At 36.1% G+C, this 18,414-nt stretch overlaps 1 protein-coding gene across 1 annotated transcript in view; it reads right to left on the reverse strand.

Moving 5' to 3' along the window:
• l(2)05287 (WD repeat-containing protein l(2)05287) overlaps positions 1-18,414 on the reverse strand; it is a 154,843-nt gene that overhangs the window by 128,439 nt on the left and 7,990 nt on the right. The window contains exons 5-13 of the mRNA XM_069827821.1: positions 17,932-18,113; positions 14,608-14,766; positions 14,294-14,490; positions 11,029-11,213; positions 9,343-9,500; positions 7,620-7,809; positions 6,897-7,075; positions 4,823-4,986; positions 3,013-3,204 (exon numbers count right to left, since the gene is read on the reverse strand). Of these exons, the coding sequence (XP_069683922.1) occupies positions 3,013-3,204; positions 4,823-4,986; positions 6,897-7,075; positions 7,620-7,809; positions 9,343-9,500; positions 11,029-11,213; positions 14,294-14,490; positions 14,608-14,766; positions 17,932-18,113 (1,606 nt within the window). The remainder of the gene's footprint in view (positions 1-3,012; positions 3,205-4,822; positions 4,987-6,896; positions 7,076-7,619; positions 7,810-9,342; positions 9,501-11,028; positions 11,214-14,293; positions 14,491-14,607; positions 14,767-17,931; positions 18,114-18,414) is intronic.

Here is an 18,414-nt window from a genome sequence, read left to right on the forward strand (position 1 = left end):
ACAAAATACATTTTAATATTAGATCATATTAATCTATTAATTACCATCAAAATGTGTGATAGGTCCAAGAGGAAAACATAGGTCTACTCCGTCACAAATTATTGAACCATTTAGAAAAAACCTCCCAGCATAAAGATGAGATGTGGTAAATATGTAAATAAGCAAATCATCGTCATTGTTAATACATTATTATTATTATTATTATTATTATTATTATTATTATTATTATTATTATAACAGGGTCTCATAACTATGGTGACTTCGAATAAAAGCACATCGTATGATGACGCAGAATATCTGCATGGAATTATATGTACTTCGGTACATTAAAATAATATATATGATATGCATAAATCACTTCGTGATTTAAGACGGCGCTTATTCCGTCGGATCCCGGCCAACTAGTCACTCATACCGAGTGCACCTCAGCACATGTGTGGACTTCAGTCCTACATTCATAGACATTTATGACGTAGTGCAGAGGGCAGCCACTAGAGGGAACCCAAGAGTTGGAACTTAAACTGAGACGATTCTGTCCGACACAGGGATGGGTATCCAGTGTGGCTTAGTGGATAAAGCATCAGCACGTAGAGCTGAAAACCCGGGTTCAAATCCCGGTGCTGGAGAGAATTTTTCTCCGTTCCATTACTCTTTCATCGTATGATGACGCAGAATATCTGCATGGAATTATCATATGTACTTCGGTACATGAAAATAATATATATGATATGCGTAAATCACTTCGTGATTTAAGACGGCGCTTATTCCGTCAGATCCCGGCCAACTAGTCACTCATAATGAGTGCACATCAGCACATGTGTGGACTTCAGTCCTACGTTCATAGACATCTATGAAGTAGTGCAGAGGGCGGCCACTAGAGAGAACCCAAGAGTTGGAACTTAAACTGAGATGATTCTGTCCGACACCAGGATGGGTATCCGGTGTGGCTTAGTGGATAAAGCATCAGCACGTAGAGCTGAAAACCTGGGTTCAAATCCAGGTGCCGGAGAGAATTTCTCTCTGTTCCATTACTCTTTCATCGTCAATAAAGAAGTTAAACCAAGCCGAGCTATTGCACTAACTGTGGTTGCTATAATGAAGTTCAAGTGTATACTGGTATACGAATGTAGACAAGATCTTGTCCTTCCAATAAATAACTAATGCCACTAAAATAAATGCTTAAACACATAATTCTATCCAGATGTGTAGAAAGACAATCACGAAGGTAGACTGAGGCACTAATACACCAGGAAACCTAATACTGCACGGATGAAGAGAATACCGTATTTACTCACATATAACTCGCCCTTACATATATCTCGCGCCCTCTTTTCTCAGTGTTAAATTACAGGAAAAAAAAAAAAATTCCTGCATATATATCACATTAATTTCTTGATAGGTGGGTATGCCGTAAGAACAATAATAATTTAAGTTTAAAGTTCCTTCATGAGTTTTTTAAAACAGGCATCACAAATGTGCTCCATGAAAGTCAAGATGATGCAGTATGGGCTGACGACAACAATGAATGTGATGTACGCAAGGGCAAGAGTAGCTCGAAGGTTGGCAGTATTGACAACAGTGACAATGAATAAGGTGAGGACACCGGTTGTTACATTAGACCAGTTAGTTGTATGCAGATATAATAATAAATTAAATGATTTGTTTTCCAACAAAACATTTCCCATACAAAAATACTCCCATACACGCACTTGAATTTTTTTTCCCATACTTTTGGTAAAAAAAAAATGTAAGTTATACGCGAGTAAATATAGTACATGGTGACAGATCGACAAATTACACACAGCTTTCGTTATGATCACTCATTCAAGAAATGAAAATATAATGGTGACTACGAGTGTACCAATCAATTCTTAAATGAGTACCCGAAACTCTGCAATACTTAAACATGATCATAATACATACGTTTTTCGTTGGTAAAATTGAACTAGCCTAAACCAGCAAGATAATGGTGCCTCACCAAATGCAGAACTAATTTACTTCATCAACATGCGCAAGCACTTTCGGCATAAGACGGTATGAGATTCTGAGGTTATTTTGGACAACCTACTCTACGTCAGAATTGTAGTCTTTTTTTTTTTTTTTTTGCAGTGATTGTTACATTACAATTTACTACTACTACAGTTTCTTTGACACTGGTATACGAAAATAATAAATGTGCAAGTATTCAAAGTACAATGATTTTGCTGACTATTATTTGCAAAACCAATGCAGGCAAAAAAATGATGGTGCATGTCATGCTTTATCATCATTCTGAAAAACAGCAGGCTACTAGCCCCAGTCAGAACTATGCTTGGTTACAATTAAATATTTAATACAGTAGCTAAAATTCGAAAACCTAAAGAAAATCCCAAAAATTTCGACGTAGGAGTGTATACAAATTTCAACAAATATTAATAAAAAATCTTCAGTCAGCTCTAATCAACAATTATGTAAGACATTCAGAAAATTGATTATTAAAGAAAGAAAATTTCATCTAAATAAGAGGACCCAGGAAAGGATGCAAGAACACTTGTTGCATTACCATGCTGAATGGCGATACCAATGCGCTGATGCAGATATTGACTGCTTCGAGGGTCCCCAGAAAGCTGCACTAAACTTCTGCCAATGGTGAAGATAAGAGCTTTGGCTTCACTACACCATGATCCAAACGTTTCAACCGCAAAAGGGACAAAAATATAATTATCTGTAAGGTGATTATATTTATTATGTTTACTGAGAGCGGCACTTTCTGCTGCAGATCCTGGTGTCTTAGAAGTTGAAGACAGATGAGAAGGGGCCAGTGTATCAACACATGTGGAATCCCAAATTAAGGATTTGCCTACACACCATGGGACTAGAGTCAGACCACTGGGTCTTTTGCTGTCTGAACAGCTGATCCCGGAAGGTTCTAAGATTGATGGAACCCCTGGTTACAAATATCTAATAAACAATTTTTTTTAAGAATTTTAATACTCAAATTAGAGCAAATTTTGTATATGTCGTAATTCCTACCTGTTTGATGGCTGCTGCCCCTGGAACTCCAAGTTGTTGTGTAGTGTCAACAAGAAGTTTCTCCACATCCGATTTTGATTGTTTAGCCAACACTGTACCAAAGAGGGAAGTAGTTTGCACAGAAGAAACAGGTAGTGTAATGCCTTCTTTTATAGCTGAATCTTCACCAGGTTTATCCAATGTCAGTAATTCCTAATGAAGAAGAAAAACAGCAAGTTTAATTTAATTTCCATTCCTTCATATTAAAAAAAGCGCGTGCACACGCACACAAAAAAAAAACCCCTCCCCTATCAATCACAACCATCTACATACTCCTCCGCATACCTCCCAAAAGCACACATGCAAGCATGCGCACACTTGACAACATTCCTTCATGCCTTAAAAGTGGGAATTTCTTAAAAACAAGAACGTTTAAACGAGACTTTATGTGGGGCCAGTTGCATAAAGATTGGAGATTAATTTAAGACCAAATTCAGAAAATAAACTGAGATTACAACTTGGTCATGTTGCATAATATTGAACTCGGTTTACATTAATTTAGTTCAAATCTACATTAAGCGAGACTTGCAACACAGCAAAACAAATTAATTACGAAATTCGTTTGCACGTTGGATAATATGCCACAATAGGATCCAGCTTCCAGCAGTTCGTGACATTGTAGTAAATTATGGATGGAATGTAACTGAAAAACAACAACGCTCTGCAAATTTCTCGCAAAAAAAAAAAACATGTTGGACTGTTGGATATAATTCTGTTAATACAGTATAAATAAACACAATAGAAAATAAAAAGGCCGGTTCAGTTACTTCAAAATCTTAAGAAAAGACCTGGAAAGATATTGTAACTGAATTCAATACTAGAAACATAATTGAAACTTTTATAACCTCCACACCACACACAAGACTGGTGTCTGATTTTCTTTGCATTATTTCGTGACAAAATGAAAGTGAGAGATGCACGTGACACATTAACTCGAAATTCATTAAATTATTAACAATTCTATGCATGTTTATTTTTTAAATGATAAAACAATAATATTCTGTACTTCAGTTGTAAGTTAGAATTTCTCATTACTGATACCCATAACCTCACTTCTGCTAACTAATGAACTCCACAACCTTTAGACAATGTTATTTAAATAACTATAATTCAAAATAGACATAATTCATCTCAAAGTTATTGTACATTGTTAGGGTACATGAAAATTCTTCTTTTATGCTTCAGAACCGTTTTAATATTAAATATAAATGCTTCTGATTTAGGTTCAAGTAGATTAATGTAGAAAATTCGATAGTTAACTATGAATTTAGATTGAGATAACATGAACTTAGATTAGACTTATACAACAGAAAATTTGGATTCAACTTGACTGGCGGCCATTTTTAACCCTTAACCTCGGTTCATACACTTTATACAACTGGCCCTTAAAAAACCTAACATTATAACTACAGAAATAACTTTATTATAAAGGACAAGGCACGTGAATGCAAAAAACGATTAAACTTTGCCACTGTAACTCTCTTACTTATTATCAGTTGCAACTTCTGGCACCTGTGAAACTTCACACCACTTTCAGTCATGATATAATTTCGTCATACAAAAGAACATAATTCAAACCCTCTCTCAATTAATAGTTTTCTTGAGCCACATTACATAGTAATAGCACAGTAAGCTGTTAAAGTAGCAGCAACTTGGTGCTATTTTAAGTTGTGTATCATTTCCTAAGTAGCATCTTACAAGAGTGACATTTTACTGTATCTTCAACTTTAAGTTCTGTGTCATATCCACTCAACTGCGTGAAAATATTTACCTGGTTGGAGTCCAGTATATAGAGTTGAGACTGCTGTTGCCATGAAACATTGGCACTTCTTTCCAGACCAAAATGAGGAATAAATGCAGCACATAATATCGAGTTATCAAGAACTTCTCTGTGCACATATACTGGTTCTGATTTTCTTGGAGAAAATACAAACACTGCAAGTAAAATGAAACAAATTACAACAAGAACAAATTTAAGTAAGACTTAAAGACTTTCAAAATATGTATGAAATTATGCACTAAAACTGCCAAAATATGCATGAAAATATGCACTAAAAACTGCCAAAATATGTATGAAACTATGCAGTTTAAGCACTAAAACTGTCAAAATATGCATGAAACTCTGCACTAAAACTGCCAAATTATGCATGAAACTATGCACTAAAACTGCCAAATTATGCATGAAACTATGCACTAAAACTGCCAAAATATGCATGAAATTATGCACTAAACCTCCAAAATAGGCATGAAACTATCCATTAAAACTGCCAAAATATGCATGAAACAATGCACTAAAACTGCCAAAATATGCATGAAACTACGCACTAAAACTGCCAAATTATGCATAAAACTATGCACTAAAACTGCCAAAATATGCATGAAATTATGCACTAAACCTCCAAAATATGCATGAAACTATCCATTAAAACTGCCAAAATATGCATGAAACTATACACTAAAACTGCCAAAATATGCATGAAACTATGCATTTTAAGCACTAAAACTGCCAAATTATGCATGAAACTTTGCACTAAAACTGTCAAAATATGCATGAAACTATGCACTAAAACTGCCAAAATATGCATGAAATTATGCACTAAACCTCCAAAATATGCATGAAACTATCCATTAACACTGCCAAAATATGCATGAAACTATGCACTAAAACTGGCAAAATATGCATGAAACTATGAATTTTAAGCACTAAAATTGCCAAATCATGCATGAAACTATGCACTAAAACTGCCAAATTATGCATGAAACTATGCATTTTAAGCACTAAAATTGCCAAATTATGCATGAAACTATGCACTAAAACTGTCAAAATATGCATGAAATTATCCATTAAAACTGCCAAAATATGCACGAAACTGTACACTAAAACTGCCAAAATATGCATGAAATTATGCACTAAACCTCCAAAATATGCATGAAACTATCCATTAAAACTGCCAAAATATGCACGAAACTATGCACTAAAACTGCCAAAATATGCATGAAATTATGCACTAAACCTCCAAAATATGCATGAAACTATCCATTAAAACTGCCAAAATATGCATGAAATTATGCACTAAATCTGCCAAAATATGAATGAAATTATACAGTAAAAACCTTAGAAATGCACCAAAAATTTAAAAATAAGCTGACTATAGGGCATTTTAGTGCTCTTTTAATGAAAGATTCAGATAACTCCGAATCTTTTTACTTTCAAAAAACGTTATTCAACGTGGTGCAAGGGTTTTGAGTTTCTGCAGAATGTTGTAGGCGTAAAACCACCCAAAGTTTCATAACATCCTTAGTTTCAGAATTATGTGCCACTTTCATCTTCAGAAAATATACAAGAAAGGGAAACCTGTTTTGTCCATTATCTAGAGTTAGTATACAGAAACCAAGTAATTTGTTTCCCTTTCTTCTGCCTTAATACTGAAGAGTTTAATATCTATATGACATGGTGCAAAAACCCAAAATCTCCATAGGATCCAATTTCAAAATACAATAATTTTCCGCAGTTTTAGCTCGACAAAAAGTTTAGAACAAGTTACTTTTCGAATTTGGTATCACATTGAGTTTTGTTATTTGAAACAATTAAAGACGCAAAGAGCTTCAGTTGCTGATGTGCCCTGTAAACACATCACTATCACTATCTGGACACAGTAGGTGTTTCATATAAACACAAAATCTTTCATTAATATGGGACACAGTTAAAAAAATAATACTATCAACTGGCAACCAAGCAAGGCAAAAAGTTAATTAGTGTTAGAGATTACTTCAATGCAACAAGCAGCATCTTTAATACTGTTTCAACTCAAAAGAATAAAACAATCAAAGTAGAAAACACTTACAATCTCTGTCATATGTAAATGCTGCCATGAATTCTGAAGATGGATCAGCTACCAACAAGCTGACATGTAAAGGAACTGTCCAAGCAAGTGTGAGAGTCAGTAAGTTCCACACATTAATACTTTTAGAGCTTCCAGTCACCACCAGATGGCAACTATCTACCAAGCCGAACTTGACACAGCTGCAAGAAATTTTTTTAACAAGTCAGAGTATGATAAATCCAACTTTAACATAATCACTAATATTGGTTCCCCTCCTTCCCCTCTACTTCCTCTTCTGCTACGAATCACGCAACTTGGCCCTGCTTGCTTCCACATGCACCTATTATATGGAAGCTGATTACAGAAAGTTGCCGTGACCAATCATTACAATTTTAATTTATTCTTCACGTGACAGTCGCACAGTTAATTTTCACGCCAAAAAAAAAGAGCATTAAAAATGCGATGATTATGCGATGAAATGCGGTAATTAAGTATGAAATTAAGGATTTCAGGTGCCAAGCTAACGTATGATACACTTCTCATCTTATACATAAGTAACAGGAAAACTGCAAATTTAAAAATGTTTTGTCATTTCTGCAAACAATTTTTCCTTCTTTTATCTACATAAAATCACCTATCAGTAAAATGCATTCATGAATACTAAAACTTAACAAGATAGTAACAAAATGAAAGCATAAATATGTGTATTTATTCTGTTATGAAGTTATGCAATGCAATAAATACCTGAGGTTCATCTCAGCATCTTTGTCAGTAAGGCTGCACTTGAGCTGATTAGTTTCAGGGACCCACAAAGTAAGAGTAGGTCCGAATGTGACAGCCAGGAGCGAGCCATCTGAAGAAAAACTCAAATCTCCACAAGGTAAATTTCTGAAGAAGCCAACACTTTCACACCTCCAGACCATGATTCCCTTTTCTGCAATATATATAAAGATCTATGTCAGTGAAAAGGAGTGGTATGTATCAAAAAAACCTTAACACCAAAGAAAGGAGAAAGACTAAAGGGAAAATTCTTAACACTTTCCCCATTTTCTCATAAAAGTTGGCGAAAAAAAAATTTAGAGATCAGAACATAGTCAGTTTAGTAGAGTATTTCAATTATTAAAAATATGAAATTAATAAAATAAATGTTGTTGTTTTCTAATGCCAGGTGTTTGACAATAAAGTCATTTGACCTCTTGCATTCCAATATTTTTCAAAGATATTATCATGGCCAGCCACTGAAGCACAGATTTTGAGGTGTTCCGAATCCATTTCTTGGTTTGAGTTGCACAATGGGCAGTTAGGGGACTGATATATTCCAATTCTATGCACGTGTTTGGCCAAACAATCATGGCCTGTTGCCAATCTAAATGCAGCTACAGACGATTTTCGTGGTAAATCGGGAATTAACATAAAATAAATGTTGAAAGAAGCAAAAAAAAAAAGCTGATGAAGTATTATTAAAGGTGATTGCCACTTTTAGTGCTGTCAATTATTTTGTGTAGAAAAGAGGAAGATTGGGTAATCAACAAAATTTCGTTTGGAAAATATACTTTTGTCCAAAAATGTGAATATTTTATGTTATATATAAACGAGGGATTTTCAGGAAAAAGGGCATATATCCACCAATGACAAATATTCTGTGTGCCCTTCTTCTGGCAAATCCCTCAATTACAACTGCGTAATATGACAATTTACAATTTTCAAGATGGATGGAAATCGATTCAGAACACCTCAAAATCTATGCTTCAGTGGTTGACCATGACAATATCTTTGAAAAATATTGGAGTGCAAGAGGTCAAATGACTTTATTGTCAAATGCCTGGCATTAGAAAACAACAACAACAATTTTAAAGATTAACACTTACTATTTTACAAGGCGAAAAGAATTCAAAAGAAACCTAGAAAAAGAAAAGAAAAAAAAAAAAACAAAGGACAGGGAACTGCAACAAAATAGCCAAATATGGCAAATATCGGAAAACACAGGTAATTGGACATCTCTAGCCATCTTCACTAGTTACAAGCAACACAACGACACCAAAGTTACATAAAAAAGACGAATTACGTAAAAGTTTCTTACTCCATTCTCAACTACTGGCAATAGGTAACAAAATTTGGATACCTTGGATAAAAAAAGAATGGCGACATATGGATTAAAAAATCTCACTCTTTCACAGCCTTCTATATGTAGAAATTAAATCAAGACAAATTCCAAAATGTCAATAACTTTGCTGTGAAATGTCGTGGACTGGAAACCAAACAACCAACCAAGTCCACATTTATTTACTTATTTATTTGCGTATTTACACAATCAGAGAGAATAAAAAGAGCAATGTAAAGAAAATGAGATGGATAGAAAAATTAGGGGATTAATATTTAGGATACGAATGGAGAAAAAGTAAAAGGGAATGAACATGCATGCTACAAACAGTTTACTGTATTCTTATCGGAGAGAACAACTACTCACTGTAAATACTTGAAGACTCAGCAAGGGTCCAGATTCGGAACTTGAAATCAGCTCCTGCAGTTGCTGCAAGTTGCTGCTGTGGATCAGAAGAGCACTGGAATGCTAACGCTACAATTCCTCCACTTTGAGGAAGTTCCACGGAAGTATTCAGGCTGAAACTAAGCAAAAAGAACACATTAAAATGACTCTGTAGAACTGCAAAATATCGTTATTCAATATGCTCTCATGCTTCGTAACTGAGGATGATAGTGAAACTTTTGGCCAGATGATGTCCAAATAAAAAATAACGAATGTCTTAACATTTCAACAACGATAGTAAAATTTATTTAAGTTGACGGAAATAGTAAAAACAATTTCTTAAATCAATTTAGACTCGTAAAAAGACTGAAGGTGAGAAAAGATTCTTCTGCTGAAGGAATACATTACACAAAAATACTATTTCCACAAACTTCTAAATGTAAATATTTTCCTAATTTTTTCAGGGGTTAAAAAAAAATAGAAAAACACTGGTTTTCAGTGGATGCTCATAAATAAAAATCCAGTGTGTCATACTTGAAATATAATAAGAAGTCCGCTTCATTCTTAATCGTTTTACAGGTTTGCTTAAAATTATCATTTTATTTCAAAATCCACAAGTTCCTAGAAAACAACTGACTTTCAGGGATTTCACATCCATCACATCGCCTTAAAGTGGGTTAAAAATCAAGCACAAAATTTCAAACAATTATATTGAGTTGCAAAGCAGATAACTATTCTTTTCTACTTGTTGGTTGTGTTTTACTTTTTCATTGCAATAAGCAAAGCTTAACAATGTTGCAATATTCACACTTCGTAAATCTACAAAATGAGATTCAGAGCTTTACTTTCCTCCCAAAGAAAGCTGTGGTAAAGGTTTTGCCATCCTTTAAAATTAACCACTCTCGGCCATGTCTGAACAAATAAATCTGAATAATTTCAAGAAAAAATTGTTATGGGGCCAGGTATTGATCCCAGGACCCTTCACTTAGCGCATGAATGCTCTCCCGACTGAGCTACCTCAGGAACTATGCATGACACGTCCTTTATATCCACACAACTCAAATGGGCTGACAAGACACCAGAACCCAACTTTGAGTGCACACAAATTCTGTGCGACTTAAATTGTGGCTTCCTGTTAACGTATCTCCAGCAACGAATATTTACGCAAATCTGGCTTTTAGGTAGTAGCTCCCTGTAAAGCAGGTTTGAATAATTTCGAGGAAAAATTGTTCCGGGGCCAGGTATCGATCCCAGGACCCTTCGCTTAGCGCATGAATGCTCTCCTGACTGAGCTACCTCAGGAACTATGCATGACACATCACAATTTTTCCTTTATATCCACACAACTCAAATGGGCTGACAAGACGCCAGAACCCATTGAATTTATTCAAACCTGCTTTACAGGAAGCTACTACCTGAAAGCCAGATTTGCAAAATAAATCTGAGATAAAATGGCTATCATGGTGTCTACAAAATCACTGAGGACAATGATGCAATGGAATGGTCAGGTAAGAGTGATGGATGATGGTCGGTTAAAACCCTCATGTGCCCATCAGTATCTTTTGTGGTTGTTAACAGGAACTATACCATAAAGTTACAATAGTTCTATTATGGCTACAGAATTAATATCTTGACCAAACAACACTTATATTAGACAATGGAACTCACTTTTGTTTAACACTATCGAAAAACCAAAACTTCAGTCGAACTTCCATGTTAGTTTCTCCATCATCCCGTTGTTCCACTGTAGACATCCACTGTCCATTGCTACTGAATGCTACTTTCGTGACATCTGTGTTAACAATTACAGCATTACGTTCTTGAGTCAAGTAGTTTAGACCAGTTATGTCCAGCTGCAAGCACAAGAGCACCACAGAAATTGAGAAACAAATACATCTACAAGAATTTGTATAAAAATTTCATTTGGGAATGGGGAAGAGAGTTTGAATCTACTTAATTCTTACAAGTGATACATTTTAGCTATCAATTAATTCCTCAAGAAAGAAATAATACAGAGGTCTAGCATAGGGAAGTTCGTTTCGAAATGTTTTGTTCTCCCACCTAATAGAATAATCTAAAACCTAAGCATCTGTGGATTTAATTCACTTTCAACAATTTCAGACTGAAGTTATTTTGGAAAGAAGCTCTTCAATTTCTTCACAAGACTTTGCAGGCTATTCAATATTGTCTGCTATTATAAATTTCACAATTATAACCAAACCAGTCGAAATACTTATTAGAAAGAGTTGTTGTTGTTCAAATGCCTAGACATTTGGCAACGAAGCCATTACTCCTCTTGCACCCCAGTATTTCTGAGGTATAGAATCTTCTTTTTGTAAGGTCCTATATCTTCCTAAATGTTCTAAGTTCATGGGTTCATTTGAATTGCATAATACACAAAATAGAGATAGTAGTATTCCAATCCTTTGTTGATGTTCTGCCACACAGTCATGGCTAGTAATCAATCGGTACATATTAGAAAAAGTATTTACATAACAAAACAGGGTGTGACGATTTCATGTGGTGAATACAGTCACAGTAAGATAGCGTTTGCTGTTTTTGAAGGATGTGCCAGCATCATTTATTGCATCCAATTGATGGTTGTACTGTTGAATGATGAGTTTTGAAAAGAATTAAATCTATAAACTATACGATATTATGCGATGAAAGAGTAATGGAACAGAGAAAATTCTCTCTGGCACCGGGATTTGAACCCATTCCATTACTCTTTCATCGCATGATGACGCAGAATATCTGCATGGAAATATCATATGTACTTCAGTACATTAAAATAATATATATATGACATGCGTAAATCACTTCATGATTTAAGACGGCGCTTATTCACTCGGATCCCGGCCAGCTAGTCACTCATAACGAGTGCACCTCAGCACATGTGTGGAATTCAGTCCTACGTTCATAGACATCTATGACGTAGTGCAGAGGGCGGCCACTACAGGGAACCCAAGAGTTGGAACTTAAAACTGAGACGATTCTGTCTGACGCCGGGGTGGGTATCTGGTGTGGCTTAGTGGACAAAGCATCAGCACGTAGAACTGAAAACCCGGGCTCAAATCCCGGCACCGGAGAGAATTTTTCTCCGTTCCATTACTCTTTCATCGCATGATGACGCAGAATATCTGCATGGAAATATCATATGTACTTCAGTACATTAAAATAATAAATATGACGTGTGTAAATCACTTCGTGATTTAAGACGGCGCTTATTCAGTCGGATCCCGGCCAGCTAGTCACTCATAACGAGTGCACCTCAGCACATGTGTGGACTTCAGTCCTACATTCATAGACATCTATGACGTAGTGCAAAGGGCGGCCACTACAGGGAACCCAAGAGTTGGAACTTAAAACTGAGACGATTCTGTCTGACGCCGGGGTGGGTATCTGGTGTGGCTTAGTGGATAAAGCATCAGCACGTAGAACTGAAACCCGGGTTCAAATCCCGGCGCCGGAGAGAATTTTTCTCCGTTCCATTACTCTTTCATTGCATGATGACACAGAATATGTTATGTTTTTTTTATTTTAACGACGCTCGCAACTGCAGAGGTTATGTCAGCGTCGCCGGATGTGCCGGAATTTTGTCCCGCAGGAGTTCTTTTACATGCCAGTAAATCTACTGACATGAGCCTGTCGCATTTAAGCACACTTAAATGCCATCGACCTGGCCCGGGATCGAACCCGCAACCTTGGGCATAGAAGGCCAGAGCTATACCAACTCGCCAACCATCTGCATGGAAATATCATATGTACTTCGGTACATTAAAATAATATATATGACATGTGTAAATCACTTTGTGATTTAAGACGGCGCTTATTCCGTCGGATCCCGGCCAGCTAGTCACTCATAACGAGTGCACCTCAGCACATGTGTGGACTTCAGTCCTACGTTCATAGACATCTATGACGTAGTGCAGAGGGCGGCCACTAAAGGGAACCCAAGAGTTGGAACTTAAAACTGAGACGATTCTGTCAGACACCGGGGTGGGTATCTGGTGTGGCTTAGTGGATAAAGTGTCAGCACGTAGAGCTGAAAACCTGGGATCAAATCCCGGTGCCGGAGAGAATTTTTCTGTTCCATTACTCTTTCATCGCATGATGACGCAGAATATCTGCATGGAAATATCATATGTACTTCAGTACATTAAAATAATATATATATATGACATGCGTAAATCACGAAGACGGCGCTTATTGCACTGGATCCCGGCCAGCTAGTCACTCATAATGAGTGCACCTCAGCACATGTGTGGACTTCAGTCCTACGTTCATAGACATCTATGACGTAGTGCAGAGGGCGGCCACTAGAGGGAACCCAAGAGTTGGAACTTAAAACTGAGACGATTCTGTCCGACGCCGGGGTGGGTATCCGGTGTGGCTTAGTGGATAAAGCATCAGCATGTAGAGCTGAAAACCCAGGTTCAAATCCCGGCGCCGGAGAGAATTTTTCTCCGTTCCATTACTCTTTCATCGCATGATGATGCAGAATATCTGCATGGAAATACCATATGTATTTCGGTACATTAAAATAATATATATACGATATTAGATCAAGTCAGCTTCAATCAAATAGTGGAGTAAAAAAGGTAAAGGCATCCCCGTAACATGCCATGAAGGCATTTGGAGGGCATGGAGGTAGAGCCCCATGCTTTCCATGACCTCGGCACTAGAATGAGGTGGTGTGGTCGGCACCACGCTCTGACCGCCTTTTACCCCCAGGAAAGACCCGTACTCAATTTTATAGGAGGCTGAGTGAACCTCGGGGGCCGTTCTGAAAGTTTGGCAACGAGAAAAAATCCTGTCACCACCTGGGATCGAACCCCGGACCTTCCAGTCCGTAGCCAGCTGCTCTACCAACTGAGCTACCCGGCTGCCTCAAATAGTGGAGTCACTTAAAAAAAATTAACAATCAACTCACATTGTACAGAAGAGATTTGGTGCGTGGGCTGTAGAACTGGATATACCCTGTTCTTCCATTAAGCACCATTGCTTTATTTTGAGGATCAAACGTAATCCCTGCAGGAAATGGATCCAAACCATGCTTCATTTCGACACACCACGTGAAGTGCTGGACCGTGCTCACCAACTTCAGCTGTGGAGTAACAATCTGAATACCTAAAAAGATAAACAATCTTTTAACACAATTTGCTATCGGCTGTTTTACACATGAAAATTAAATCATACTTAATTGCATACCTCATACTCTCTACTTCTGTCTTTTGCATCACTCACCATTGTCACTGGTACATAAAGCCAGATACTTATTATCTGGTGCTACCGACAAATGACAAACAGACGACGGCAATCTGGGAAGAAAATTTCTGTCACTAAGGGAATCCAATGTCCATCTCACAAGTACACATTCTCCACCTCCGCTGTAAAACTGACTACCTAGAAAAAATATCAATAAACACAAAGTTAATAATCACAGCAGTAATAACAAATCATATACTGTAGATATACTGGGTGCATCTCTTGCCCTTAGTCATCACACTGAATACTGAATTTTATGGGAAGACAATGGTATTCAGGTGTCTTTAGTATAGGAAGTTCTACCATGCAAGCATGAATAGTACAATAAAATCCCTCATAACCAGCACCCAAATAACTGGCAATACCAAAACAATGGCATTTTCGGCTAGGTCAAAAAAAAAGTTTAAATCTGCAACATTACCACAGTCTGGACGCTAGTTTTGGCACATTAGGTAGTTCGCACGAACTTTCATTTTCAGTGAATATTCCAACCTAAAATTAGTGTATTATTTGTGATGTGTTAAAAAAAATTTCCACAGTTTTTATCTTTATTTAGTTATGTTCGGGCTGCCAGTGTTGCCACATTAGGAAGATAGCACGAACTTTCATTTTCAGTGAAAATTCGAACTTAAAATTAGTGTATTATTTGTATTGTGTTGTGTGTTTTAATAAAGAAAATCCACACAGTTTTATGTTTATTTAGTCATGTTCAGGCCGCCAGTGTTGCCACATTAGGAAGATCACACGAACTTTCATTTTCAGTGAAAATTCGAACTTAAAATTAGTGTATTATTTGTATTGTGTTGTGTGTTTTAATAAAGAAAATTCACACAGTTTTATGTTTATTTAGTCATGTTCAGGCCGTCAGTGTTGCCACATTAGGAAGTTCACACGAACTTTCATTTTTAGTGAATATTCGAACCTAGAATTAGTATATTATTTGTGTTGTGTGATGAGTTTTAATCCACACAGTCTTTATGTTTATTCAGTTATGAGCAAGTGATAGAGAAATAAACATCACATGGCTGCAGTTTCAAAATTTGACACCGTGAAGTATGAGATTTTTATATAGTATATACAAATACTGGTATTTATTCAATTTTCCAGCAAAATCTCATATCCGGAACTAATCTAGTCCCTTTGGTTCTGGTTAAGAAGGATTCTACTGTAATAAACTGCGTGAGATGATGTATCTCGTGGTCACAGACACTAAAGTGCTGTGTTCCTAACCAAACAATTTGGATTCGAAACCCATGGCAGGCAAATTTTTTTATAACACCGGACTGAGTGCAATAAAGGGATACAGTGATAGGACAGAATGTGCAGTGCATAGCATGTACACTGACATTCAAAGATCTGAGCCTACTAATCGATAGAGATCAATAATTTGTTGGTGTAAGTGTGGCTTCTTTAGTTATTACTTCTATGAATAGATGGCAAAGATAATAGTCAGTGTTGCCAATCGTACATAAATACTGAATATCCGCATTATAAAATTCAATACTGTATTTCATCCCCTTCTGCTGGCTGTAAAACAACACTGGGTTTAGCTGGAAACCGCTGATATTGTCAATTATGAGAATGATTTATGCTTAATCTATATCATCAATTTCCCCGACACTTTTTTTAATCGTCCCAATAATGGTGTCATCTATTAAGAATTAATGGAACAATTTCAAAATTTGTCAATTTGCTATATCTTTGGTTCTGACTTCTCCCATGGTTAGAAAGTTCGCTTATACAATCATAAAATCGTAGGTCAGACATCTTTGAACATCGGTATACCTAGTATCCCAGATCACATAAATATAACAGATTGCTCAGCTTTATGGGCTTTGACGGCAACAACTTTTATCAATTTCATCTAGGTATTGCATAAGAATTCACGTTATAACTCTCATTTAAATTGCATGGAGCAACTGGACTTTCATTAGCGGTCGTTCTCAATTGACGATGGCAATCTTGATGGTTGTTCTCTTCCACATGTTACCAATTTCAATATGGGATGGCCAATCTATTATATATCAATCAATCTTCTTAATATATCCAGCTGTTTTCTGACAACATAAAGTCCACTATAGTCCACTGTAGTCTATTCAGTTGTTGTTTTTCACGAGAAATGAGGGGTATTTTGATCGGTGTTCATTATAGATGCCTGTTGCTAGTAGCCAGAGTTGGGGTGTAGTCAATATATACTGCAGGGCTGTGTCTTCTGCAACTGGTACTGATGATTTTAATTTACTTCTTTTGTGGTTTATGGATGGACAGTATAGAAGAATGTGTTCCAGATCTACATCATGATTATTACACCACAGACAACTAGGATTATCAGAAATGTGAAATCGGTGTAGGTACAATTGTGTAACAATGTGACCTGTTCTGGCTCTTGTTAAAAATGTTTGAACATGTCTAGGCAAGTTTTTGTACATTTCCAGGTCATTTGGTTTCTTTTGTAGAGACTGTAAAATTTTTCCTTTGACAGAAGAGAGTCAATTGTTGATCCATAGGTTTATAAAATGAGACTTTACTGAATCTATTATATATGTGATCAGGGCTAGTATCAATTAAATGCAACTTAAAACATAACCTAAAAGAGGGCTGTTGCTTTGTATTTACCTCTAGTTTTGTTTTCAAATACATGTTGTACTTTTTACTTGGTTATTTAATGACACTATAGCAACTACTAGGTTATTTAGCAGCGAATTATAATAGTTTTATTTATCAACTTTGATGTAGGCCTATTTTATTCAGTTTTATGGTATCCCTAAACATTACTTTTCACTTTTGCAATACTACAAAACTTTTTCTTGCTGTCTTACTGGGGATATAATTCACGAACAGCTGTTAATTCCAATATGAATATGACCTTCGTTACTCTTCATAATTTTTTTAGAACATGAACTTTAATTGATCAGTACCTAACACTCACTATCATGAAACTGCTTCAGAATCAAACAAGAGCAATTACCACCAAAATTAGCAATCTATGCCAGCAATTATCACTGTAAATAGGAATCATAATGATTGTCTATGATGTTTGTCCAATTTTTGCACCACAACAAACTGAAGCTCTGCTGATCTCATTTCACAAGAATGTTTATTGTTTTCAGGTTTTAAATACCCGAATAAATGGTCTACTACCGGATAGAGAGTATAATAAATCTTTAGTTTTAATTGCGGTTTAAATTAACACAAGTTTCATAACTTTATAATAACAATGGCTAGTAATTGAGAAATGTTAACAAAGAGTTAAGATCTCAATGCCCAAATACTTTAAGTAACTAAATATAATTAAAACATTACCTGCTTGCGAGAAAGTAACAGCTTGTACAGGCAGTGTGTGCCAGTGATACACAGCATATGTAGATTTTTTAAATGAAAAGTTCCACCATATCAGCACACGTCCTGTGTTGTCTCCAGTTGCAATACATAGTTCTTCTGGGTGACAAGCCACACATGTAAAATAACGTCCTCTAATTTCTTTTCTGTGGGGCGAAAAATAATTCAAAATATTTTAATACACTTATTTCCCAGTACTACACATTAAATTTCAACTAACATAACACAACTGAGCCATTTATAGTTATGATTAAAAATGTAGCGAGACAAAGATTACACACACACACTTCCTCATTGATGTTATACATTTCTCACAACAATTATGTTACTTTATCACGTTGAGAATGATATTCCTTATAGTTTATATTCTTGAACTATTATTCAATATATACAAAGTGTGATCATAAGTTCTGAGACGTCTGCTGTGGGCGAAGGGATCACATGATT

The sequence above is a fragment of the Periplaneta americana genome, chromosome 6 (genome assembly GCF_040183065.1).
Source record: "Periplaneta americana isolate PAMFEO1 chromosome 6, P.americana_PAMFEO1_priV1, whole genome shotgun sequence".
Classification (NCBI taxonomy): domain Eukaryota; kingdom Metazoa; phylum Arthropoda; class Insecta; order Blattodea; family Blattidae; genus Periplaneta; species Periplaneta americana.